The 22,539-nt window shown below is 37.1% G+C and overlaps 1 protein-coding gene across 1 annotated transcript; it reads right to left on the bottom strand.

The window, feature by feature from the left end:
- On the bottom strand, positions 1–22,096 carry LOC306844574 (espin-like protein; the record flags this gene model as incomplete). The annotated part of the gene is given in 11 exon segments (XM_079376806.1): positions 1–1,485; positions 1,607–1,771; positions 2,567–2,712; positions 2,953–3,016; positions 3,018–3,098; positions 4,482–4,622; positions 12,145–12,276; positions 12,380–12,562; positions 12,648–12,834; positions 17,054–17,244; positions 21,803–22,096. Coding segments are annotated over 11 exon segments (3,069 nt in total).
- Between the last annotated feature and the right edge of the window lie 443 nt (positions 22,097–22,539).

Genomic DNA, 22,539 nt, shown 5'->3' with positions numbered 1-22,539 from the left:
TCATTCCTCAAAATCAAATATCTCAGCCTCCTTTTCTTTCCAGAAAGCAAAACTCCGGTCAATATATTTGCAAATCTCCTCATTAGTCAGACTACTAATATCTGCATTATTTTTCAGGACATCGTTCTCATCTGGGGTAGGCGTTTGTACAATGACTTTAGGAACAGGCCTTATTTCTACCATTGTCATCTGTTCTGAGTGTTCAAGCTCTGGTTGGCCTGATCCATCTCCGAAGAACTTCACTTTAATGTCCTCAAATCCATCCTTCCATTCCCGGTTCCCCGCCTCAATGTCCTGAATTACAGCTTTGTGAAAATCACGCACTGTCTCCCAGGTGAAACGCCCCACATGGTCAAACACTTCAAAGCACAGCAAGTGTCTCATTTTCCTCTCATCTGCTGGCAAATCTAGCTCAAGTATGTGAAAGTAGCCGAGCATGAAGAGGTCGAGTGTCAGCGTGTCGTAGTCGATGGGAGATCCATCCACACGGGGCAGGAACTGCTCAGGTGAGTAAATTGCCTGCTGCCGGTTGAGTCTTCGGATCTGCCGTGATGGTACAAATGAGATCATGCTTCTCCAGTTCCCAATCATCTTATTGATGGCACTTCTCTGCTTGAAGAAGTGCCCCAATTTACCATTTTCCATGGCGTTCTTTGGAGAGATATCTAAACTAGCTTTGCGTTCACACTTCGGCTTCTTAGATATATCCAGCGAATCAACGCTTTGCTTTCTCTGAGCATTTCTCACGGTCACCGTATAAGCCGACTTCTTCCAGTGACCCAGGAACAAGACCACAATACGTTCCTTGCGCAGGGTTGTACTTTCCATGGCATCACTGATGACATAGTCAATAGATGAATCATCAATCTGGTCAACCTCTGGTCTTTGTTCTTGTTTTTGAAAGACCTCATCTGATCCATTTTTTACTGGTACTTGCTCTTGTTCATCCAATGATTCAGTCATCACTGAATCATTTTGTGAGGAATCGTTCTGATTCTCAAAGTTGGACTTTAAGTTCCTCACAGAGACCCCAAACTGTTGAATCTCATTTTCTATCTTCTCCCTCCTGCCTCTGCTGAAGGCTTGCCTCTCTGATGGCTGAGAGAAGACATTCACAAGCTCTGTGTTTGGCATTTTGCTGTAGGGCTGGTCTGTTAGGTTGGTCATAAGCAATGACATACTCTTCACAATGCCTGAAATACGGTTGCACCAAACGGGTAAGGGAGTCTGTGTAGAGTTCTTGTACTGGGTGTTGACTGTGATGTTGACGATGGGTGCCGGGAGAATGTTTCGAAGTTCTTCAGCCAGTCGAGCAAGCTCCATTTCGTAGCCCACGCAGTTCTTTTGCATCGAGACACTCTCAATTTGCTTCTCTAGATAAATGAGGTCATCCTCCGTTAGAAGCTCTCCAAATGGACCCAGGATGGCGTTGTGAGCCTGGGAGTACCTCCAACTGTCCATCTTTGTATATCTAGTACCACTCTCCTGTTAAATAATATAAAATGTCCAGTTAAAAGTCAACCTGGAAATAGATGCAGTCAGAACATCATCTTAGATTTGTTATCTATGCATTTAAAAGACATTTAATGCAATATGTGTAGCTCACCTTTAGCCTCTGGGTTTCTTGGTCAAATAATCTGGCTTGTAGCTGTCGTACCATCACTTGTCTCTTCCATTCTGCTATAGGTCTGCCCTTCTCATCATGCATGGGTATCAGGTAATCAATATCAGACAAATTAGCCTCCTCCGTCGGTAACACCACCATTTTATTCTAAAAGAGAAAAAACAATAATTTATTGGCAAGTAATGTAATTCAAATTGTGCACTTAAGCACATGAAAAACAAAAACAACACTATCGTGCTTGACTAATTTCAAACAAAGAACTTAGTTAACCTATTAAACTTCTTTTTTGTATTTTGATGCAGTTTTCTTCTGTGTATATGCGAAAGAGCTTTAGTACATTTCTTAATCGTTTAAGTCACTAACCATTCACATTAGTGTTCATGGACTAACAACCATATTTATTAAGACAACTTTTTTCATCTCAATATACATATATATAAAAAAAATTAAATCTAAGATTTAAACCTAACAAAAAGGGCCATGGATTTTACTGGATATGTGTGTGTGCTGTACATTTTTATGCTAATGATAGTTAGCATAAAAATAAATGCCGTAAACAGTGAATGTAGTAAATATTCTAGATGGAGAATTCCATGATATTGGAAATGTAAAGTGTATGGTGGATTTATCCCTAAACTAAACTACTGTGGTTGAAAATAAAGACTGGATCTAAAACCTCTGCCTTTCCATCTCCATTAGTTATTGGATCCCAAAAAAAAAAAGATTTTGTCCAGATCACACAACAACTAGTTACCCAATACATTTTTGTTCTCACACAAAGGCAAGTCTTGAAATGGACTCAGTTCGGTTATAGAATGCAGTTGTCATGTAACTCTAAATAGCATTCTAATACAGGAATGACAACTGTATTCTGCAATAGTGTGATGAAGACAACCTTAGATTCAATGATCATGAGAGAATGTGAATGTTAAATTTCTTAACTGAAACGGTCAAATCTGCTGTCAATCCAGACTTCTTAAGGCTGGCAATGGATTTTACATTTCCCAGTTTCATTTCTCCCATAAACAGTTTCCCTTTCTCTGGTACTGGTTTACTCGGAGGCGTACTGGAACTAAGGTTCTTCACCACTGCAATGACAATCAGAACAAGAACATCATTTGTTACTCTCATCTGTTTCCAGTTATGTTCTGATCATATTCACATAGGCTGATTACCATTACTCATTGAACTGGAATTAAGTCATCAAGTGAAATTAAGGAAGGATGAGTCAATGGTGACAGCAGTGCCCACAAAATTCTGTCAGGATTGCAGAACATACACTTACAAGAGCAATAGGGGTATTAAACAGCCCCTTAGGGCTTTCTCACCCGAAGTGGCCATGTGGATATTCTGGAAAGTGTTCCCATGTGAGGTAGAAGATGGAGGCGAGGGGGGTAGTAGTAGAAGGGGGAGGAGAAGGTGAACATGTTGAAGGGGGGTAACGGGCTTGAGGGGAATCTTCTGTCTCAGGATGCTGGTGGGATTGAAATTAAATGGAAAGTCAGCCATTTGAAAATGGACCCTTACTACAGCAAGTTATAATCCCTTAAAGCACACTTTTCTGTCATAATATTTCTATTCCAAAGTCCCCACAAAGGTAACATTTTAAGGCATCATTTGAGCCACATTCTAAAGCAGAAAGTATACTTCAGTTTTGATGGGATTGCAAGCATATGTGTACATCTGGATGTGTAGCCATTCAAAGTTAAGCGTACTCTATGTTACAGAGTGTGCAAAAACAGGCACTCGACACATACTCAACTAGAAAGTTTCCTTTTCCAGTGTCTGACAAATGAATGTTTTTTTTTTGTACTCATTTAAACTAGAGCTGCATGTATCTCTTAAAGGAATAGTTCACCTCAAAAATGAAAAGTCATTATTTACTCACCCTCATGTCATTCCAAACCTGAATAAGTTTCTTTCTTATGTTAAACATAAAAACATATATATTTTGAAGAATGCTGGTAATCAAACAGCTGTTTGTCCCCATTGACTTCCATAGCATTCCTTTCCCTACTATGGAAGTCAATGGGGACCAACAACTGTTTTATTACCCGCATTCTTCAAAATATCTTCTTATCTTTCAAATGCATGTTCGAGCTAAGCATACAGTGCGCAGTTAGAAAAGTCTGGCACATACCCTATACACATATCCTAGCGTACGTGTAAACACCTGTTAAAGCATACTTTGGGCTTTAGTCAGTATTACATGCATGTTCGGTGGGAAAAAAGTGGACAAAGTGAGACAAATGTAATAATTACAGAATAAGCTAAAAATCCATTCAATACTGAAATGTATCAATAATGTGTGTTTTAGTTATTAGTGTTGCTTAGTTAGCTTAGCAACAGGATAGCAACAAAATATTTCAACTAGTAGAGGTCGCATGGAGCTGGTTAGGGTTAGGGTAGAGTAGATTAACATTTGTGGACTTGAACTTGAAAAATAGTGTGTACTGATATCTTTCCGCAGTTGAAACATGACCTTCTGATGTTCATTCACGTTTATTTCAAGCTTTTACTAATAAAGAGGTAGAGATGATCGCATCACGTTCCACTTGTACTGAGGTGCTACAGGGATCTATCACGATAAATTAAAGAGCCAAAAATGTTTTTTTTTTGTTTGAATTTCTAAAAAAATTAGCAAATTTGAAAGCTGAGTTTTATACCAAAAGTAACCTGCTCTGTCTTGTCTGTCGGCACGTTATCAGTTTTCTCTTTGCTCCGTGATGTATTTTTCACTGCGTGACAACATGATGTGTGGCTTGTCGGACGGCAACAGTAACGAAGTGGGGGTGGGTCTTTGCAAAGGGTTAAGTCATTCCTACAGTATTATTTTTCAAAAACTTATAAAACTCACCTTAAGACTGTCCATGCCTTTGTGTGTATTAGTGATCTGTCTGTAATAATCGGAGCTGGGTTGTCGTGATACGGCCGGTTTCTCTCCGAGCTCTTCCTCTATAGGACAGTTCTCTTCCAGAGGTTGGGCAGCTGGACAGAGCTGCAATACAAAGAGCTTCTATTATAATCTAATATTTACTGATTCAGGTAGTGTGCCATCAAAGCCCATTATTTCACACAGACCTGTAAGGCAATGGAATAACAGGCCAATTATTGCCATTTGATACACTACACAGCAGAACATAACAATCATACACATGAAAAACAGCTATTTGTGGGCTTTCTTTTGTGCAATGTTGTGGTCTGTACAGCGATATGTCAGCATTACAGTAAAAGGGGCCCTAGCTGGGGGGCAAAATAGTTGTACCCGAGCCCAACATCTAGATCCCACTTTACCAGAGGGAAAATGCAGAGTATATGGAAACATTTAGATCACCGCTGATGAAACTGTAATATCCTAATGGACTCCATGCAGAATGCATATCAAATGTGGCTCTCAAAGGGCTCTCTGTAGAACACACACACACACAGAGCATCAAAGGGAACACTGATACGCCGCAGCATGCTATTTTGCTTTGTCTCTGTGAGGTGGTCCTCCCAATTTCCTCTTGCACGGCACTTTGATGTCCAAACAGCACGAAATGCACTGTGACACGGCATGGGCAAAGGCAGGAATAAATTTCCCAGAAGTTGTGCAATTCATAAATAGATAAAATTTGGGAGGGGTAATGTGGGTATGTGGGGCAAAACTACATTAGTGAAGTGGAATCTCCTTCCTTCGTGACCTCTGAGCAGCAGTTCAGTTCTTAACTCATGATCAGGATGCATCTGTCTCTGTGTGAAGGTTTAATCAAAGCCAGTGAACACCATGGCACATTTGGTTTTCATCAGCTATCCTCTTCTGTGGCTTAGGCAGTGGATGCTGGAGTAACATGGTCCTCTCATTCCCTCCTCTGCCTCGTGGGCCACACAAACACTGATGGAGCGAGTGAGACTACAGCAAAAGCATCAAATCTATAAGTCCTATACAGTAATATGGTGGAAACCTGGTGCATAGCAATTTAAAGTCTTTCTCTTTCACCAGTTACTTAGAGGGGAAAAACTCACAGATAAAATCACTCAAATATGCCAGACTTTTATCTTGAAAACCAGAATCAGAATGAAGTTAGCAGAACAACGCCGAAGAGCTGAAACAGACAGAAGCCGTGGGATATTTCTCAATGTTCTGTTTTAGGGGGGAAAAAAGAACCAGAAATGGAAGTATGAAGGCCTGCACCGTTTGTGTACGGTTTGGTTAAGGTTAAAACCGCCTCATCTCTCTGCTTTCTGGAGGAATTCAAGACCACACACTTGTGTTGACACATAAGCAATATGTTCTATGTTAAATCACTTTTACACCTTCGGTTAAAACACGATGAACATGTTTGACAGTTTTAAATTTAGAGAATTGAGTGAAAACGGTCCAAAGTCTCTACAGCAGCAAATCGTCTGTGCTGGAAAGTTTATGTTAAAATGGAGAAAGGATGATGAATGAGCTGAAGATGGCATTCTTTCTATGTTAGCAGTTTTACATAAAAAAATGGATATATTCTATATTACAAACAGTAACTGAATTATGCAAGCAAGCTCAGGTAAACGTCTACCCTATTAAGCAGATTAAACAGAAAAGAAAAGCTACAATACCAAATACATGTTCAATGTATCATAATACTAGTATATACTGGATTTTTGGTTGTACATGTTCATTTCCCCCTTGCCATCATTTAACGATCACTTATATAAATATAAATATTTCATACTGTATATTACACTTCTGTGATACTTAAATTCAGTTTTAGCATTTCAAATGTTTGAGGTTCATTTTTACTGTTTTGTTTTTAAACTATTTAGACAAAGTATCATCAAATTTGTCTATAGAATATAGAATTTAGATATAGATTATATAGATATAGATTTTAGAATATAGATACTGAAATATATAAATACATATAACAGATACAATATGTAAAAACCTTCAACAATCACACTATGAAAAAAAATATACCAACAATGCATTAGCTCTACAAACACAACATGTATTTAAAGCACAATAGGTACTTACAAACTACCGTCCTCTTAATTATAGTCGATATCCACACAGGCAGCGCCTGATCACTCTGTGTCACTGGATAGTGACACACGATGTGAACACCAAACCCAGAGATGTGTTGACTCCATCCGCACCATCCCAACAACTGGCCATAGCCCAACAGACAATAAACAATAAACTCTGATAGGAGAATGTACTTAATAATTTACACAGTGGATTGGGTAGCCGGCAATGTTACTAATGAACAAACCAATCGGCACATGCGAACAAGCGAGCAGTGTGATAGAATGCAGGAGACTGTTAAATCAGAAGAAGTGGACAGAGACACTGTATCTCGTTCATTCATTTGTTGTTGTTGTTTTTTGATCTCTGAAACTGCATGAAACTGGGGACGTGCCCTTACACACATCAACACTAATCAATGGAAAAAAAAACATTCTCAAGTCTTTGCCTGAAAGATGGGGAATTGCTTTCCATTATTTGTTTAATAATGTATGCCCTGGAAAAATAAGTGGCAATACAATCAGGTCAGTTAATTTATTCTCTCCAGCATCAAAAAGAGAACACCTACAAACCCTCATGACTATGTGTGACGGCCAATAAGTCAGATAATTTGAGCATTTTATGAAAAGGCAAGGTTAGTAGAAGTTGTAATTGGTATTTAACAATTTCTAATTGAATTAATAATTCATAATGAAAAAAATACTCTGAAAACCATATGAAAACCAAATGAAACCAATTTGAACAAAGATTTCTGCCACATGTGTTTTAAACTAGATTTAAAAAATATATATATATTTTGATTCTTTTATTTATCATGGACACTGTTTTATGTCATTGACCCAGGTAGTTTCTGGAAATCTCTTGTGAAATACAATGTGTAAATGCTTACAGTAAAACAATGTTTTTTAGTAGAAATAAATAATGTGTCAGGCTCAGATTTTGTTGTTGACATCAAAGGCTGTGAGTCAAAATGAAATCTATGCAATTTTGGTGCCAATTCATTTGTCAGTTGGTAGAAGCATCTGAATATGCATACTTCTCTCGAGGCAAGTCAAATAAGTAGAATGCACAAAATACTCATGATACAGAAGGTGAACAACACCCAGATGAACAGCTGCATCTGCTGAGATTCTGAACCAGTTGACATTTCTCTATCCCATAAGGCCAGATGAGCCGAGAAAGCATACGATTCAAATCTAGACACCTCATTTGACAGTTTAACTGCAACAGGTATCAAGAAAGTAATTACGTCGTAATTCAAGGACCACTGGTCACAAAAAAACAACGTAGGACACAGTATTTCTCAGAATGTGTACAGCAATACCTTTCACTTCATTTGCTTAATTTCATTGATCAGTGTACAATCAAAAAGCAAAATGACTTCAAGACAACTGCCTTAGAAGATGAAAAAAGGAAATCATGAACCGAAGATTGCTTACAGCAAATCCTGAATCTGCAGGTGCACAAAAAGCATATACAAAACATTTGTTTGGTGTGCCATTGTACATTCTCAATTACATGGTAAACACTTTTCCATGTGTAGCGGACCACTAAAGGTCAAAGCAATCAGAGCATTCTTGAGATATGACTGAACTTTGATGAGAAACACGTTGAAAGATTCCTCTGAGGGGGTAAACTCGTAAAAAAGCTCCCTTACCACCCCCTAGTGGTGGATTAGCACTGGCATTTCTATAAAGGCCCCATGCTGAACCAAACTTTCCAAGCATTTTTATAATGCTTGAAAGTACCTGCAATAAACAAACCACAGAGCTTCACTGTACATCACACTAAGAACATTTCCCAATCTAGCGCAATTTTTGCTGTTGTTGTACTGAAATAAACCTTCTTTGGGTAGCCAAAAGAGACGCATTTAATACAGCTGGCCTCTGCCTGAATAAGATGGGAGGAAAAAGCATATATGTGCGTTGTAAAATAAACCCTTGATCTGTTTATTTGATTGCAGCTGTCTCAGGGAGAAGGCACTCACACTTTGAACGGAGGGCTGTGCTCAGGGAGGGTGACCTCTTTGGGATGAAACCAAAACATGAGGAAATACCTAGCACGCAAATCTCTGGCCAAACGCCCAAACAATCCATTACAGGCACCGTTAGGAAATGAGATGGCCCGTCCCGAGCACTCTGAGGTGGAATAAAACCTTGTGAAGTACACTACAACTTGCAATACTATAAGCAGACCGGGTGGAAAACTAAAATGCTTTATTCCTGAAATAATGCTGATATGGACCATACGGAGTCTTTTCCAGTGGGAGGCCTGGGAAACAATTTTGGGTCAATGAAACATAAGGGAGTGTCCATCATAAAAAAATTGAAAAAGTCTAGAGTCAAGTTATTTTGTGAAAACACTTTTGTGATACATATTTTCAAAAATCTTATTAAATATACTTTTCATTCATAAATATAATTTTGTGTTGTTCAGGAGGTACATCACATGACATTTTACAACTTGAACTAACCTTGCCTTGTCATAAAAAGGACAGATTACTAAGATTTTCTTATGATATTCTTAATGTCTTTTTTCTTTTAATAGAACATCAGGACAGTACCTTCCTGACATTTATGTCCCCCTAGTTTTATTTATTTATTTTTATTTTAAAGTTCTAAAGACTAATGTTTGAAAATTTGGGGTTGGTATGATTTTGAAGGAAGTCTCTTATACTAACCATATTTTTTTGATCAAAAATACAGTAAAAACAGTAATACTGTGAAATATTATTACAATTTAAAATAACTGTTTTCTGCTTTAACATGTCATTTGTTCTCAGGATGGCAAAGCTGAATTTTCAGCAGCCAATACAGTCATATAATTCTTCAGAAATCATTCTAATATGCTGATTTGGAGCTTATTATCAGAGTTGAAAACAGTTGTGCTGCTTAATATTTTTGTTGAAACCGCAAAATATTTTTCTTCTATTCTTTGATGATTAGCATCTTACTGACTCAAAGCTTTTCAGAGGCAGAGTTTATCAAGTTAGACTGTACATAAGTCTAGTTTTTACTGAAGAAATCAGCAAAAACAATGTCTTCTAATATGTATTTATCCAAGGCAGTACTGCTTGATGAGATGTGTTACAATGGAATTAAATGAAAAAAGATAAACAATCAGATGCATGTTTGAAGCTAACAAACATCCTGTTCTCTAACCGATTTGATAGATCAAGTATCTGTTTTGAAGCATTAGAATGGTAAAAACCCTGAAACCAAACCCTGTGGATCCCATAACCAGCTCAGCCCCCGGCCCTCTACCTGAGCTAGGCTGCTGGTGAGAAGGTAACTGATACACCCCCAGCACGTAGAAAGACTGCGAACGGCTGCATCTGATGCTTCAACAGCCTCCCTTCACTAATTAGATCTCTATTGTTGGGACAGGTCAGCTGAATTTTTGACATCTATCAGCACCCTGAGTCTCTCACATAGGAGCAATGAATTGCTGATTTATTCATGCCTATGTTGACAGGAAGCTTATATTACTGCATTAGATCTATGGAAAAGTGTGACCAGGGTGATCGGAGACCATGTAATTAATTCTGTGAAATCTCAGATATGGTACTTTTTAATGAAACTTAACTGAATTCCTAATTGGCTTCAACTGGTTTTTAACCTGTTGACATAGCAAAAACTTTGTTTTAAGTCCTAGATCCGGCTTTATTTGTTTTATACCTGGAACATTTCAGATTTATAATCAAGAACTTGCTTTATGGTCCCAGTCCAACTTGGAAAAGTGGAAACATTATCTGACAAAATGAAAAAGTATTTGCAGGTTCAACAATGGAAATCAGCTTGTATTGTCATAAGTTTGTCAGTATGCTTACAATTCAACAGCTGAGTAACCAATATAATCCATAGAGGCTTGTATAACATAAATTTATGGCCTGTACCTTATACAACATGTTTATTTAACAGAAATTCATATTCAGCTCCTCTAAGATTTGTTCATATGGATTTTTGCTCTCACATTCAGTATTAGCTTGTTAAACGTGTTTTATCAGCTAAGCAAGGTATGTTGGAAGAAATCCAAGACGAAAAAATCTACACTTCTTGAATGGGAACAGCAAAAACAGCTGCTATTTCTACCTCCTATTAACGCAGATGGACATCTTCAAAACAGAAAAGAAAGAATGCACAGTTGTGAGATATAGTAAATCACTAGAACAGCAGTATCCCCCGTAGACAGATCCATCAATTTTGTGCTCTAAATGTGGAATTAAATCCTTTTCCAATGTGGTTCAGTTGTTGTGCCCGCCCTGACAGCACTACCATGTTCACCCTTGAAACATTTATGACCTAAATTGAGCAGCATCTTATTTACCACGTGAAACAAGAAGGCTGAGAGGCCATTGAGGGCCACTGCACACAAAAGCTTCTTAGAAAGTAGGTGCTACGTGACACCTTGAAAGTCACTGGCCTGATTTTCATAGATGCTCTGACATGTCAGTCAAACCAAATCAATCATGGAAGATCTGGATACAGGACAAGAGAACTGACCTTTGGAGGCAAGAAATGTATTTGGACGAGAGCTTTCCTTTCTGCGTTTGTCTATGTGACATTTCACTGCAAGACCTTTAACCCTCTGATGCATGATGTCAACAACAGACCATTTTTAAACATTCATGGTATGATGTTACATCCAAACCATGTGACAACCTTTCTCATAATTATACATGTCTGTCAATTGTTTTTATTTATAACAGCATATAACAGTATAATTCAATATGACTGACAAAAATGGTTAAAAATAACATGCACCTCATGATATTTTTCAGTAGTACAGAATCTAAGAAATCTTTTATTCTGCAATTATTCATGCATTGTTTATATAGTTTACTTAAAGTAAACGAATATACATCCACTGTAATCTTCACTGTATATATTTGTTTTCATGTCCATTCATTTTTGAATATTTACATTTAAAATAAAATGATAATGCTGTGGGTTAAAGGTTTAAAATTATTTTTGATTATCTCATTTTTCATTCACTTATTACTTTAGATCTGCATGGTGGCAGATCTCCCACTCACTTAAAATACATAAAAAAAATCATAATTCATAATTATTTTATTAAATTAATAGAATAAATAAAAATCATATAAATAAACATGTTTAATTACTATGTTCTTATTTTGAAGTAAAAAATAAATAAATATTAGGATAAATAAAAATAAATATTATCCTTTGTCTTTTAATAATTAATACATCAGAGGGTTAACCCTCCTGCATTTGACCATGAAGTATCTTTAAAGTCGATAGCTTCAGTAGACATTATTTCTAACTTTCAGTTCAAAAAGCATTTTTTTCTAGATGACCCTAGGTCAATAATGGCAAAACATATAGCATAATTCATTTTTGTCATATTTCCACTTTTAAGATAGGGCAGCATGAAATTTCAAATATTGCCAGTGTTTCATATGTGCACCTTGCAGCTTTAGAAAGACAGTTGAAACAATGATCACTAACTTAAATGATCAACATACTGATGTAATTTCTCTTCTGCCAGCGTAAGAGATGAACCTTACATTTCTCTCCACAGAGCGAAGGTATCTGGCACACTCAAAGTGGCCGTTGTATTCAGCCAGATCAGCAGCAGTGAACCCATCTACATCTCTTTCCTTGGGGTTGATCTGGTGACCCAGGAGGATTCGACAGCACTGGGAAATATTTTTTATATGATTATTATGACTTAAAAGCATGATTAAAAACATTTCTGTTTTCGACACCACACAACAGACTCACATCCTAATTTAAACCCACCTCTATCTCCCCATAATCTGCTGCATCATGTAGAGGAGTGCCGCCCCAGTAATCCTTCTTGACCTTTGATCCCATCTGTAACAACCTCTCCAAGATGCCATGATGCCCCCCACTGGCAGCAAAGTGTAAAGCAGTCGCCCCTTCATTATCTTGACTAGACAGGCTGACGTCTGTGAAGGACACCTGAAGTAGTCCATACAAGTATTGTACCTATAGTAGAGCTCATGACACCAAAGCATATATTTGTAGAAGTAAATGCATAACCCACCAGCCATACCACCAATGTATGGTGGCCCATGTGAGCTGCAGCATGCAGTGGCGTCATACCATCTTGGGCTCTTAGATGCACCTCAGCTCCACAGTCTTTCACCAGATACTCCACAACATGTAGATGTCCCTCCTGGCAGGCCAGATACAGCGGCGTGGCGCCCATATTTGTCTGTCTATTAACACACCTGAGGAAAGGTCAGTTTGGATGTTTATACAAGTGGGGTTTTAAAAACTTAAAATACATTTTTGAGTAAAATCGCTCTTCTGCTAGAGGTATTCCCATGTCCTTATCTATGGAAGACATGCATTCCCCCTTCATTTAACTGGTCATCTTGGCCTGTGTGGCCAACAACATGAGATTCACTCTCTGGATTTGATCATTGCGCTAAAGGATTCAAACATGTGCTAAAGGCATCGCAATATAAAAAGGTCTGGTAAATCAACTATTTTAGCTAAGGATAAATAGAGCAAATGATTATGTCAATGTCCACCACTGTTAAACCAATTACTGCCTGGATATTAATCACTGGAGGCCAATTTAAAGTTCATGGGATCGTATGGAGTTGTTCAGTTATGACATCAATTTGTAGCCAGCTCAGAAAGGGAAATTCGCTATAGTTTCCCTATAGTTTTATAGTTTCATTGGGGTTTTTAAGAATAGCAGTTTGGTTGATTTTTTTACTTAAAATAAGAATTTAACAACATTCACTGCCATTCAAAAGTTTGAGGTTGGTAAGGTTTTTTAATATTCATTGTATTTATTTGAAAAATACAGTAAAAGCAGTAAATACAGTAAAAATATTGTGAAGTATTATTACAATTTAAAATAACTATTTGGGTCACACTTTATTTTAAGGTCCAGTTCTCGCTATTAACATACCATTAACTACAACTTTTGCCTCAATAAACTCTTAATTTGCTGCTTAGTAATAGTTAAGGGTAATAGGGTAGTTAAGTTTAGGTATTTAGGTTAAGTTTAGGTATTGGGCAGGATTAGGGATGTAGGATATGGTCATGTAGAATAAATGCTTTATAAGTACTAATAAACTGCCAATATGTTAATAAACAGCATGCTAATAAGCAACTAGTTAGTAGCGAGAATTGGTCCATATACTAAAGTGTTACCAATATTTGTTTATTTTCATATATATTTAAAGTGTAATTTATTCCTGTTATGACAAAGCTGAATGTTCAGCAGCCATTACTCCAGTCTTCGGTGTTACATAATCCTTCAGAAATCATTCTAATATGCTGATTTGGTGGTTAAGGATTTTTTTTTTAATTATCAATGTAGAAAACAGTTATGCTGCTTTTTTTTGTGGAAACCATGATATTTTTTAGGATTCTTTTTTTTATGTATATCTTTTGCAACTATAGGGCTGCAAAACGAGTAATCACAATTAGTCGATTCAAAATAAAAGTTCATGTTTATGTTTGTGTACTGATTATGTATATATAAATTTACATATATATTTTAAATTGTATGTGACGTGACATACGGCCAAGTATGGTGACCCATAATATAATTTATATTATAGTATATCATTTATATTATATATAAATATTTTATATATAAATCTAACACATTTTTCCTTAATATATGCATGTATGTGTGTGTATTTATATATATTAGTGCTGTCAAACAATTAATTGCGATTAATCGAATCCAAAATATACGTTTTTGTTTACATTCTATATGTGTGTGCACTGTGTATATTTATTATGTATATATAAATACACACACGCATGTATATATTTAAGAAAATATGTTATGTTTATATTTTAAATATATTTATATATAATATAAATTATATAAATATATACATTTAAATACATGTAAATATTTGCAAAATGTATGCTGTGCACATAATGTGCACAGGACACACACATATATTATGTAAACAAAAACTTTTATTTTGGATGTGATTAATCGAGATTAATCGTTTGACAGTACTAATATATAATTTATAGACAGATATATATATATATATATATATATATATATATATATATAGACTTATAGTATGTAACCAAACTTTTTGGAATCGATCAATCACAATTAATCATTTTGCAGCCCTATTTGTAACATTATGAAGTGACATACTGCCAAGTATGGTGACCCATACTCGGAATTCGTGCTCTGCATTTAACCCATCTAACGTGCACACACACAGCAGTGAACACACACACACCGTGAACACACACCCGGAGCAGTGGGCAGCCATTTATGCTGCGGCGCCCGGGGAGCAGTTGGGGGTTCGGTGCCTTGCTCAAGGGCACCTCAGTCGTGATATTGAGGGTGGAGAGAGCGCTGGACATTCACTCCCCCCACCTACAATCCCTGCCGGCCCGAGACTCGAACCCGCAACCTTTGGATTACGAGTACGACTCTCGAACCATAAGGCCACGACTTCCCCCAGACATTATAAATGTCTTTACTGTCACCTTTGATCAATTTAATGTTTCCTTGCTGGATGAAAGTATACATTTATTTAAAACTCATAACTCGTAAATGGTGTTGTAAATTTTAAACTGTCATACCTAATATATGATTTTGAAAGCAGCTGTTTAAACAACATTTAAAGTTTAAGTTCCCTCCTGACTTGACTCTGCAGTGATTCAAAAAGCAAACACCTGGTTGTACCATCGCAGGGTGGTACAAGGTCACTTTCAAAACCTTCACACACCCCATAGCGGTGGAACAAACTCTTAACCTTCACCAAAACAGCAGAAACCCTAAAGTCTTCAGAAAATTACTGATTATTTGAACAGTTTAACTGTTTTAACACCCTGGCGCCACCTTCTTTTTTTTTGTAACTTGTCCACTACAAACCTCATTTTAATCCTAAATTAGTAAATCTGTTATTCCAAAAGCCTCACAATGGTTGTGGAAGCCAGTGGCGATCTCTTGAGGTGTTAAGGGTTCAGGACTTTAGGTTCAGGTTCAGCAACAGTGAGAAGCAGCTCTGATGGTTTAACTTCCAGTATGTTGTGACATGTGACAGACAGGGTACATCCATTATACACCAGCTCTCTGACTCTCACGTGGGATTTTCGAACCCCTGAGGTTAATATATGCATTCCCCTGGCTATAAGTTAAGTTTAACTTATCCAATACACAAACACGCTTCCATTTCATCCTGAGCATGCCTCCGTTTATCAGATGTGATCATGCTACAGACACAACATGAATCTGTACATGCGTGAGAGAAACTGGATGCAGGATTGATAGACTTATACAAGACAACTGATAATCAACTTTGGGGTCTGAAGTTAATTAGTTTGATGGGGTTCGTTAGATAAGCTAAAAATTCTAAATACCCATTTCTGTTCTTAGAACAACTATTGGCTTCAAACCTGTAGCTAGCAAAATGAGGAAGCACATTTGCTTTGGTGTCAGGGGTGCATTATGTGTGGTCTCATTCTGGTGAATACATCTGAGAGTAGATTCTGTTGAGTGCCACACTTTCATGTTCACTTCCCGTTACACCACCAAAGCAGAGCATGTGTTACTGAGCTTTCTAAGGACATGGATAAACAACAAGACTAGGCTGCTTTGCAGTTGTTGTTTTCTCTTTTTTTTAAATGTCTTGTGGTTTGACCAAAAGCTACTTTGGGTCAGTACAAGAGGGAATAACAAATTATAACCTTCACAAAAAATTCTTAAGGATACTTTAGTCTCTTCATATTATATAGAATAATTATGATACATATAATTATAATTTTATGCAATAATTAATAATATAATTATAAGTTTATATAAGAAGTTGGATGTTGTTAGAAATATTAGAGTTGCTTTTTGGCATATGCTGTTCCAATTCCATTAATTTAATTGAAATCGGTTCAAGTGGCTGAGCTCTGAAACTTTGATTGCTCGATGCTGTCAATAAATGAATAGACATCATATCATCATAACGTGCCAAAATGTCCATTTACTTTAGATAAATGTTAGATAAAAGAAAAAATACCTTTCAAGAATATTTTGAATTTATTACATTTTGCATTTTCATTTGAGTTAAATTTTTTAGCAGTTTTGTTGTGTAATTTTTATTATTATTTTAATGAATGTCTATATTTTTATAAATTTTTAGTTACTTACATCAAGTCATAAATGTAATAAAATAAACATTAACTGTAATAATGTTTATTTTATATATTAAGTTATTTTTTTAATGGTTTTAGTTTGATTTAACTATAATAATCCTGGCTTACACAAAGTCATTGGATCTATTTTAAAAAGACACTCATTTTAAAGCACTCACTGTACTCAAATAAATAACTGGAGACGTGTGACCTGCAAGACTAGTGACCCAAAACAGTTTGTCACATGCTCCGTTTCATCCACCTCGGTCACATGAGATTCATCTCTGTCATTACTACGTGTCTGTGCTCATAACGCTGTACCCTGGAGCTTGACCAATCAGCAGCTTCAAACAGGTGAGGTCACCCTGTGCTGCAGCATAGTGGGCAGGAAGAGCACCGCAGTTTGTTTCCACTTCTGCTCCATTCCCATGAGACAGCAGCCAGTGGACAGCTTCCACCCTGCCGAACCGTGCAGCGAGATGGAGCGGAGAGGCCCCACCAGAATCCTGATCCTGAATATATGCAAACAAATAAGAATAGACATGAATAACAATTATTATTATTTTTTTTCCGCACACATAACTTTATATTACTATATATTTATTTTTATACATGAATTCTCTCATTTTTCTTTTTTAAAAAATAAATAAAATACATTAAAAATGCCATTATTTATTTAGATTATATTATACATTATATATATATGTATAAATAAATATACATGTTAAATATATATAATATATCTGACTTTTTTCCTCAGAATTCTGTTACATTTTGCAACTCTGTTGGTTTTTTTATTTTTTATTTTGTTTTGTTACTGCCACTAAAAATAAATAAATAGATAAATAAGGATCCTTTTCAAGAATTTAAGAATTCGTTTTTTTTCTTCATTATGCTATCAACTTGACTTTTTTTCTTTTTTTACATCATGTTGGATAAATAAATAAAAATTGTGACTTTTTCACAATTCTGGCAAAGAAAGAAAGAAAAAACAAATAGTGAGATAAAAAAAAAAAAATCAGAATTACATGTAAAAAATGTCAAATTGATAGTAAATAATCTTACAGAAAGGGCCTCTGCAGACCCTTGTACGGCATGTAAAGGTCATTAACATTACATTTGACCATTTCTTTTAGGTCAAATGTAATATTTCTGAATGTATACTTCATAGTATTGTGAAAAATATTTTTTACCTAGACAAATATATTTAAAACATTTGTGAAAATGATGTATATTCTAAATGTAAGTAAAATATGTTATTACTTTTATTTGATGGTTACATTTTTTGCAATTTTTTGGTACAATGTTTTGACATTGCATTTTGTTTCTCAAAAATGGCAGAAAAGTTTTTTTTTTTTTTAAAGCATCTATACAACGAATGAATTTCTAAAATGATGGCACGTGTTCTAAACTACATTTTTATCCCCAGTTCATTATGTCATTATATGATGAACCAAACGCCATCTAGCAAAAGATAAATTTCACAAATACAGTTTGACTAAGCAGTGAGGAAACTAAAGGAAAGAGTATAATTTTTTATTTTTTTAAGGTGATAAGTGAGAATGCAATTTAAAATCATGAGCCAACAGTTTGGTAAAGAGCTGTCATTGACTCATAAACTGAAAGAACATTCAATTTGATAGAGGTCATTTCATGAAGTCATCATAACACCACCATAGCAACACTGTGTATTGTCCATTCTACTATAAATCTATTGCTGCTGACACAGACCCCATTCCTCGATGGGCCATCACTCCTCTACTCAGCCAATGTGATCAAATTAGTGTAGCCATCTTTATTTAATCAGACCAAGGAAATGTTCATTAATAATTCAACCACATACAACTTTGACCTCACCTTGGCAAACACAGGCTTTAAAAAAAACTCAGATGAACACCCAGTAAGACCACCAACCAAGAATATTGTTATCACTTTAGTCCATGATAACAAGGCACTTAAAACATCTACTTTAATACAGCACAGCTGGCCATAAATTAGATCAAGAGGTTGTCGATGTTAAAAGAGCCGGTTTGCATTAGTGTGAGAAGAGGTGGTGCAGGGGGGTCTTGGAGGAGCAGTATGGCCTGTTCTTCCCTGGTAAACAGTGTTAACGGTTAGAGCCCCCTCTAACCCATCTGGTCATGATTACAGCGGTCATGAAATACTACTGAGCAAAGAGTAAACAGAGCAAGGGAAAGTGATGTAATCACACCATTCACACCGTTCTGCGTTCACACCGTTCCTGTACCGGGGTGAACTACTTATTATGTAAGGTGCTATATTTGAAGCAGGTTTTGCTTTGCTATGATATTTAGAAATGTGCTTGCCCTATGACCACACCATGCACTGTTAAACTTATATTATGGTAGGTAGTTTACATCATGCACAAAGTTTATGCAATATAATATGCAAGTGTGAGATGTCAAGGAAGTCTCACCATAGCTGAATTTATTGATCAAAATACAGTAAAACAGTAATCTTTTGAAATATTTTTCAGTTTTAAAATAACTTTTCTATTGTAAAATATTTAAACATTTAATTTATTCCTGTAATTACAATGCTGAATTTTCAGCAGCATTACCCGTCTTCAGTATCAAACGATCCTTCAAAATCAATCTGATATGCTGATTTGGTGTCCAAGAAACATTTATTATTATCAATGACGTTGAAAACTTGCTTAATATTAATTTTGTGCTGCTTAATATTTTTGTGGAAACTGAGAGATGTTTTTTTCAGGATTCTAGAAATCCAATGCATCCATTGCTGAGCAAAAGTATTTATTTCTTTTAAAAAATAAAAACAAATCTTACTACTCCAGTCTAGTGTTGCAAGTAGAATTCCATACAATGAAAGTGAATAGTGACCAAAGGCCAAGCTCTCTATATAAAAAAAGCTACAAAAAGTAGTCAAGGTAGTTCACCATAATGACAAGACAAAAAAATTTTATTTATGATAACCACTAAATAAATAATAACATTGCATAATCATTCATACCCTTTTAGGTGACGCTTGAAATTTAGCTCAGAAGCCTTTTTGAGATGTTACTACACTTTGATCGGAGTTAACCTGGCAAAGTCCATTGATTTGACATAATTTGGGAATCACACACCAGTCTATATGGTGTAACAACTGAAAGCCCATATCAGAGCAAAAAGCCATGGAGGTCAAAGGATTGGCAGACAAAACTGTGAGACAGATCTGGAGAAGAATACAAAACAATTTTCGCTGCACTGAAGGTCCACAGGAGCATGGCCTCCATAATCCTTAACGGAACAAGTCTGGAACAATGAGGACTCTTAATAGAGCTGGCCTCCTGCCAAACTGAGAAGTCAGAGGAGAAGGGCCTGGTTAGACTGGTGACCAAGAAGCTGATGGTCACTCTGGTTGAGCTCCATGATCATATATGGAGATGGGAGAAGCTTACAGAAGGACAAATATCACTGCAACACTCCAATGATCTGGGCTTTATGGCGGTATGGCCAGACTCAAGCCTCTCCTCAGTGAAGACAACCCCACTTTTGGGGATGAAAAAAAAAAAGCACCTAAAGGACTCTCAGACTTTGAGAAACAAGATTCTCCAGTCTGGTGAACCTAAAGTCCAAGTGTCTGCAGGAAACCAGGCACTGCTCATTACCAGCACAATACCATCCAAACAGTGAAGTATTGTGGTGGCAGCAGCTTCATGTTATGAGGGTGTTTTTAGAGACTCTGGGACTTGTCAGGGTAGAAAGCAAGCTCAACACAGAAAAATACACTGATATCCTTAATGAAACCTGGTTTAGAGCACTCAGACTGGGCAGAAGGTTCACCTTCCAACAGGACAGTGATCATAAGCACAAAGCTAAGACAATGTAAGACTGGCTTATATACACTTTTGTAAATGCCCTTGAGAGGCCCAGCCAGACCTCATACTTGAACCCAACAGAGCATTTCTGGGTAACCCTAAATGGATGTCCACTGACGGTCCCCATCTAACCTGACAGAGTTTGAGAGGATCCGCAGAGAAGAATGGCAGACAATCCCCAAATGCATATGTGCAAGAAGCTTGTCGCATATTACCCAAAACACCTGAGGGCTATAATCTCTGCCAAAGGTGCTTCAACTTAAGTACTGAGTTTAAGGGTATGAACTCTTACGCAATGTAAATATTTCAGTTTCTCATTTCTAATAAATTTGCAAAGTAATCACAGATCAGTTTTTTGCTTTGTCAGTATGGTGTATTATGTGTAGATTGATGTGGCAAAAAAAGTAATTTACAGCAGCTTAACATAAGGCTGCAACAACCAAATGTGCAAAAAAATATCAAGGGGTATGAATACTTTCACAAAGTACTGTAAACATAATGGGAATAGTGGCAGACCTATTTTTTTTTAATTACCATTTGCACCTCAGTGTATTGCAGACATATAGTCTTGTAATAGGCTTATTATAGTCTTGATTTTATAGGGACTTTATAGGGACATTTTCCTACTAGATACTGTTAGGCACTTCTTTTCAACATGTAACTTATTTTCAGATAAAAGGCAAAATAAAATAAAAGTGGGATCAAAAAAATACAGATTTTAATATAGATCAGTAATGTCAAATGCTAAATCCAAAATCCCTACTCTCCACGCTATTGTAGGTACCTTGGGTTGGTTTCTTCTTTTGTGGTTTATCTAAGCTTTGTTTCTTTTGTAAATTTCTCTTGATCAACCAGACAGTGGTGAGAATAGTTAGCACAAACAGCCTTTGCCAACAAAACAAGCAGACAGACATTTGCACTCAAGTAAAAACAGGCACTCTGGACATTTTATTCATCTCTTCCTCAGAAAATGATCAAATGGCTGCAGAAGACTTGGGTAATAGAATATAAGTCATAATTGGACTACTTTTATGGTGGTTTTGGTCATTTTTGGAGCTTGACAGCCCTTAGTCACCACCCACTTTAATTTTATGGCACCGCATGAGCATCTTTGCTAATATCATCTCTGAAAAAAAGTAAATCACCTATTTGAAAAGCAACTCTCGATCCAAACTCTGTCCACACCACTGTGCTATCACCCATAGCTCCATAACCTCTCCACTCACCTGTACATTACATCTTGCAACCAGTACGAGCCACTTTAGTTCCCGGGTGTGACCTGTAGCTGCAGCATCATGGACAGGTGTGGCTCCATTGAGGGCCCTGGTGTTAGCATTGAGCCCCGCTTCTGTCACCAGAAAGCAAAGGCAGTCCAGCTGACCGCAGCGTGCCGCATGGTGCACCAGTCCTGCCCCCTGAGCATCCACAAAGGTGGCGGTAAGACATCCAGTTTCGGCAAGCTCCCTGAGGCTCTGCAGGTCTCCCTCGCGGGCTGCGGCAATGGCCTTTTGGAGTACCATGTCAACCCTGCCTCTCTGCACCTGCGCAAGCTGCCTTTGACTGGATCCGGGCACTGTCTCGAGCAATTCAACCTACCCACCAAGGCACACATGCACACACACACAGGGGAAGCCGACACCTAACCGTCTGCCAGCTGGCGGGGTTAGGTGAGCGGAGGAGAGGAGCAGGTCTGGCCCGGTGAGCTGTAAAGGTAATGAAAGACGTCACAATGCACCAGTGCTCATCGTGGCCCAGCCGTTGCCTTTGTGCTCGCTTACCAACCTGCACATGGTTGCCCTCGTCTCTGGCAGCAGACACCCGAGTAATGAGAGAACTGGCCTCTGAAGACCTACTAAAACTGGTGTGCATGCGTGTGGCATGTGATTAGAGATTACAGTGAGCCTCATTTTCACATGTTAAATATTCATTTCTGTCTGAATGGCCAAGAGTGCGTCTGGAAGGA

This window comes from Barbus barbus (genome assembly GCF_936440315.1).
Source record: "Barbus barbus genome assembly, chromosome: 25".
Classification (NCBI taxonomy): Eukaryota; Metazoa; Chordata; class Actinopteri; order Cypriniformes; family Cyprinidae; genus Barbus; species Barbus barbus.
Note: the sequence above shows the minus strand (reverse complement) of the source record. Positions and strands in the feature narration are given on the sequence as shown.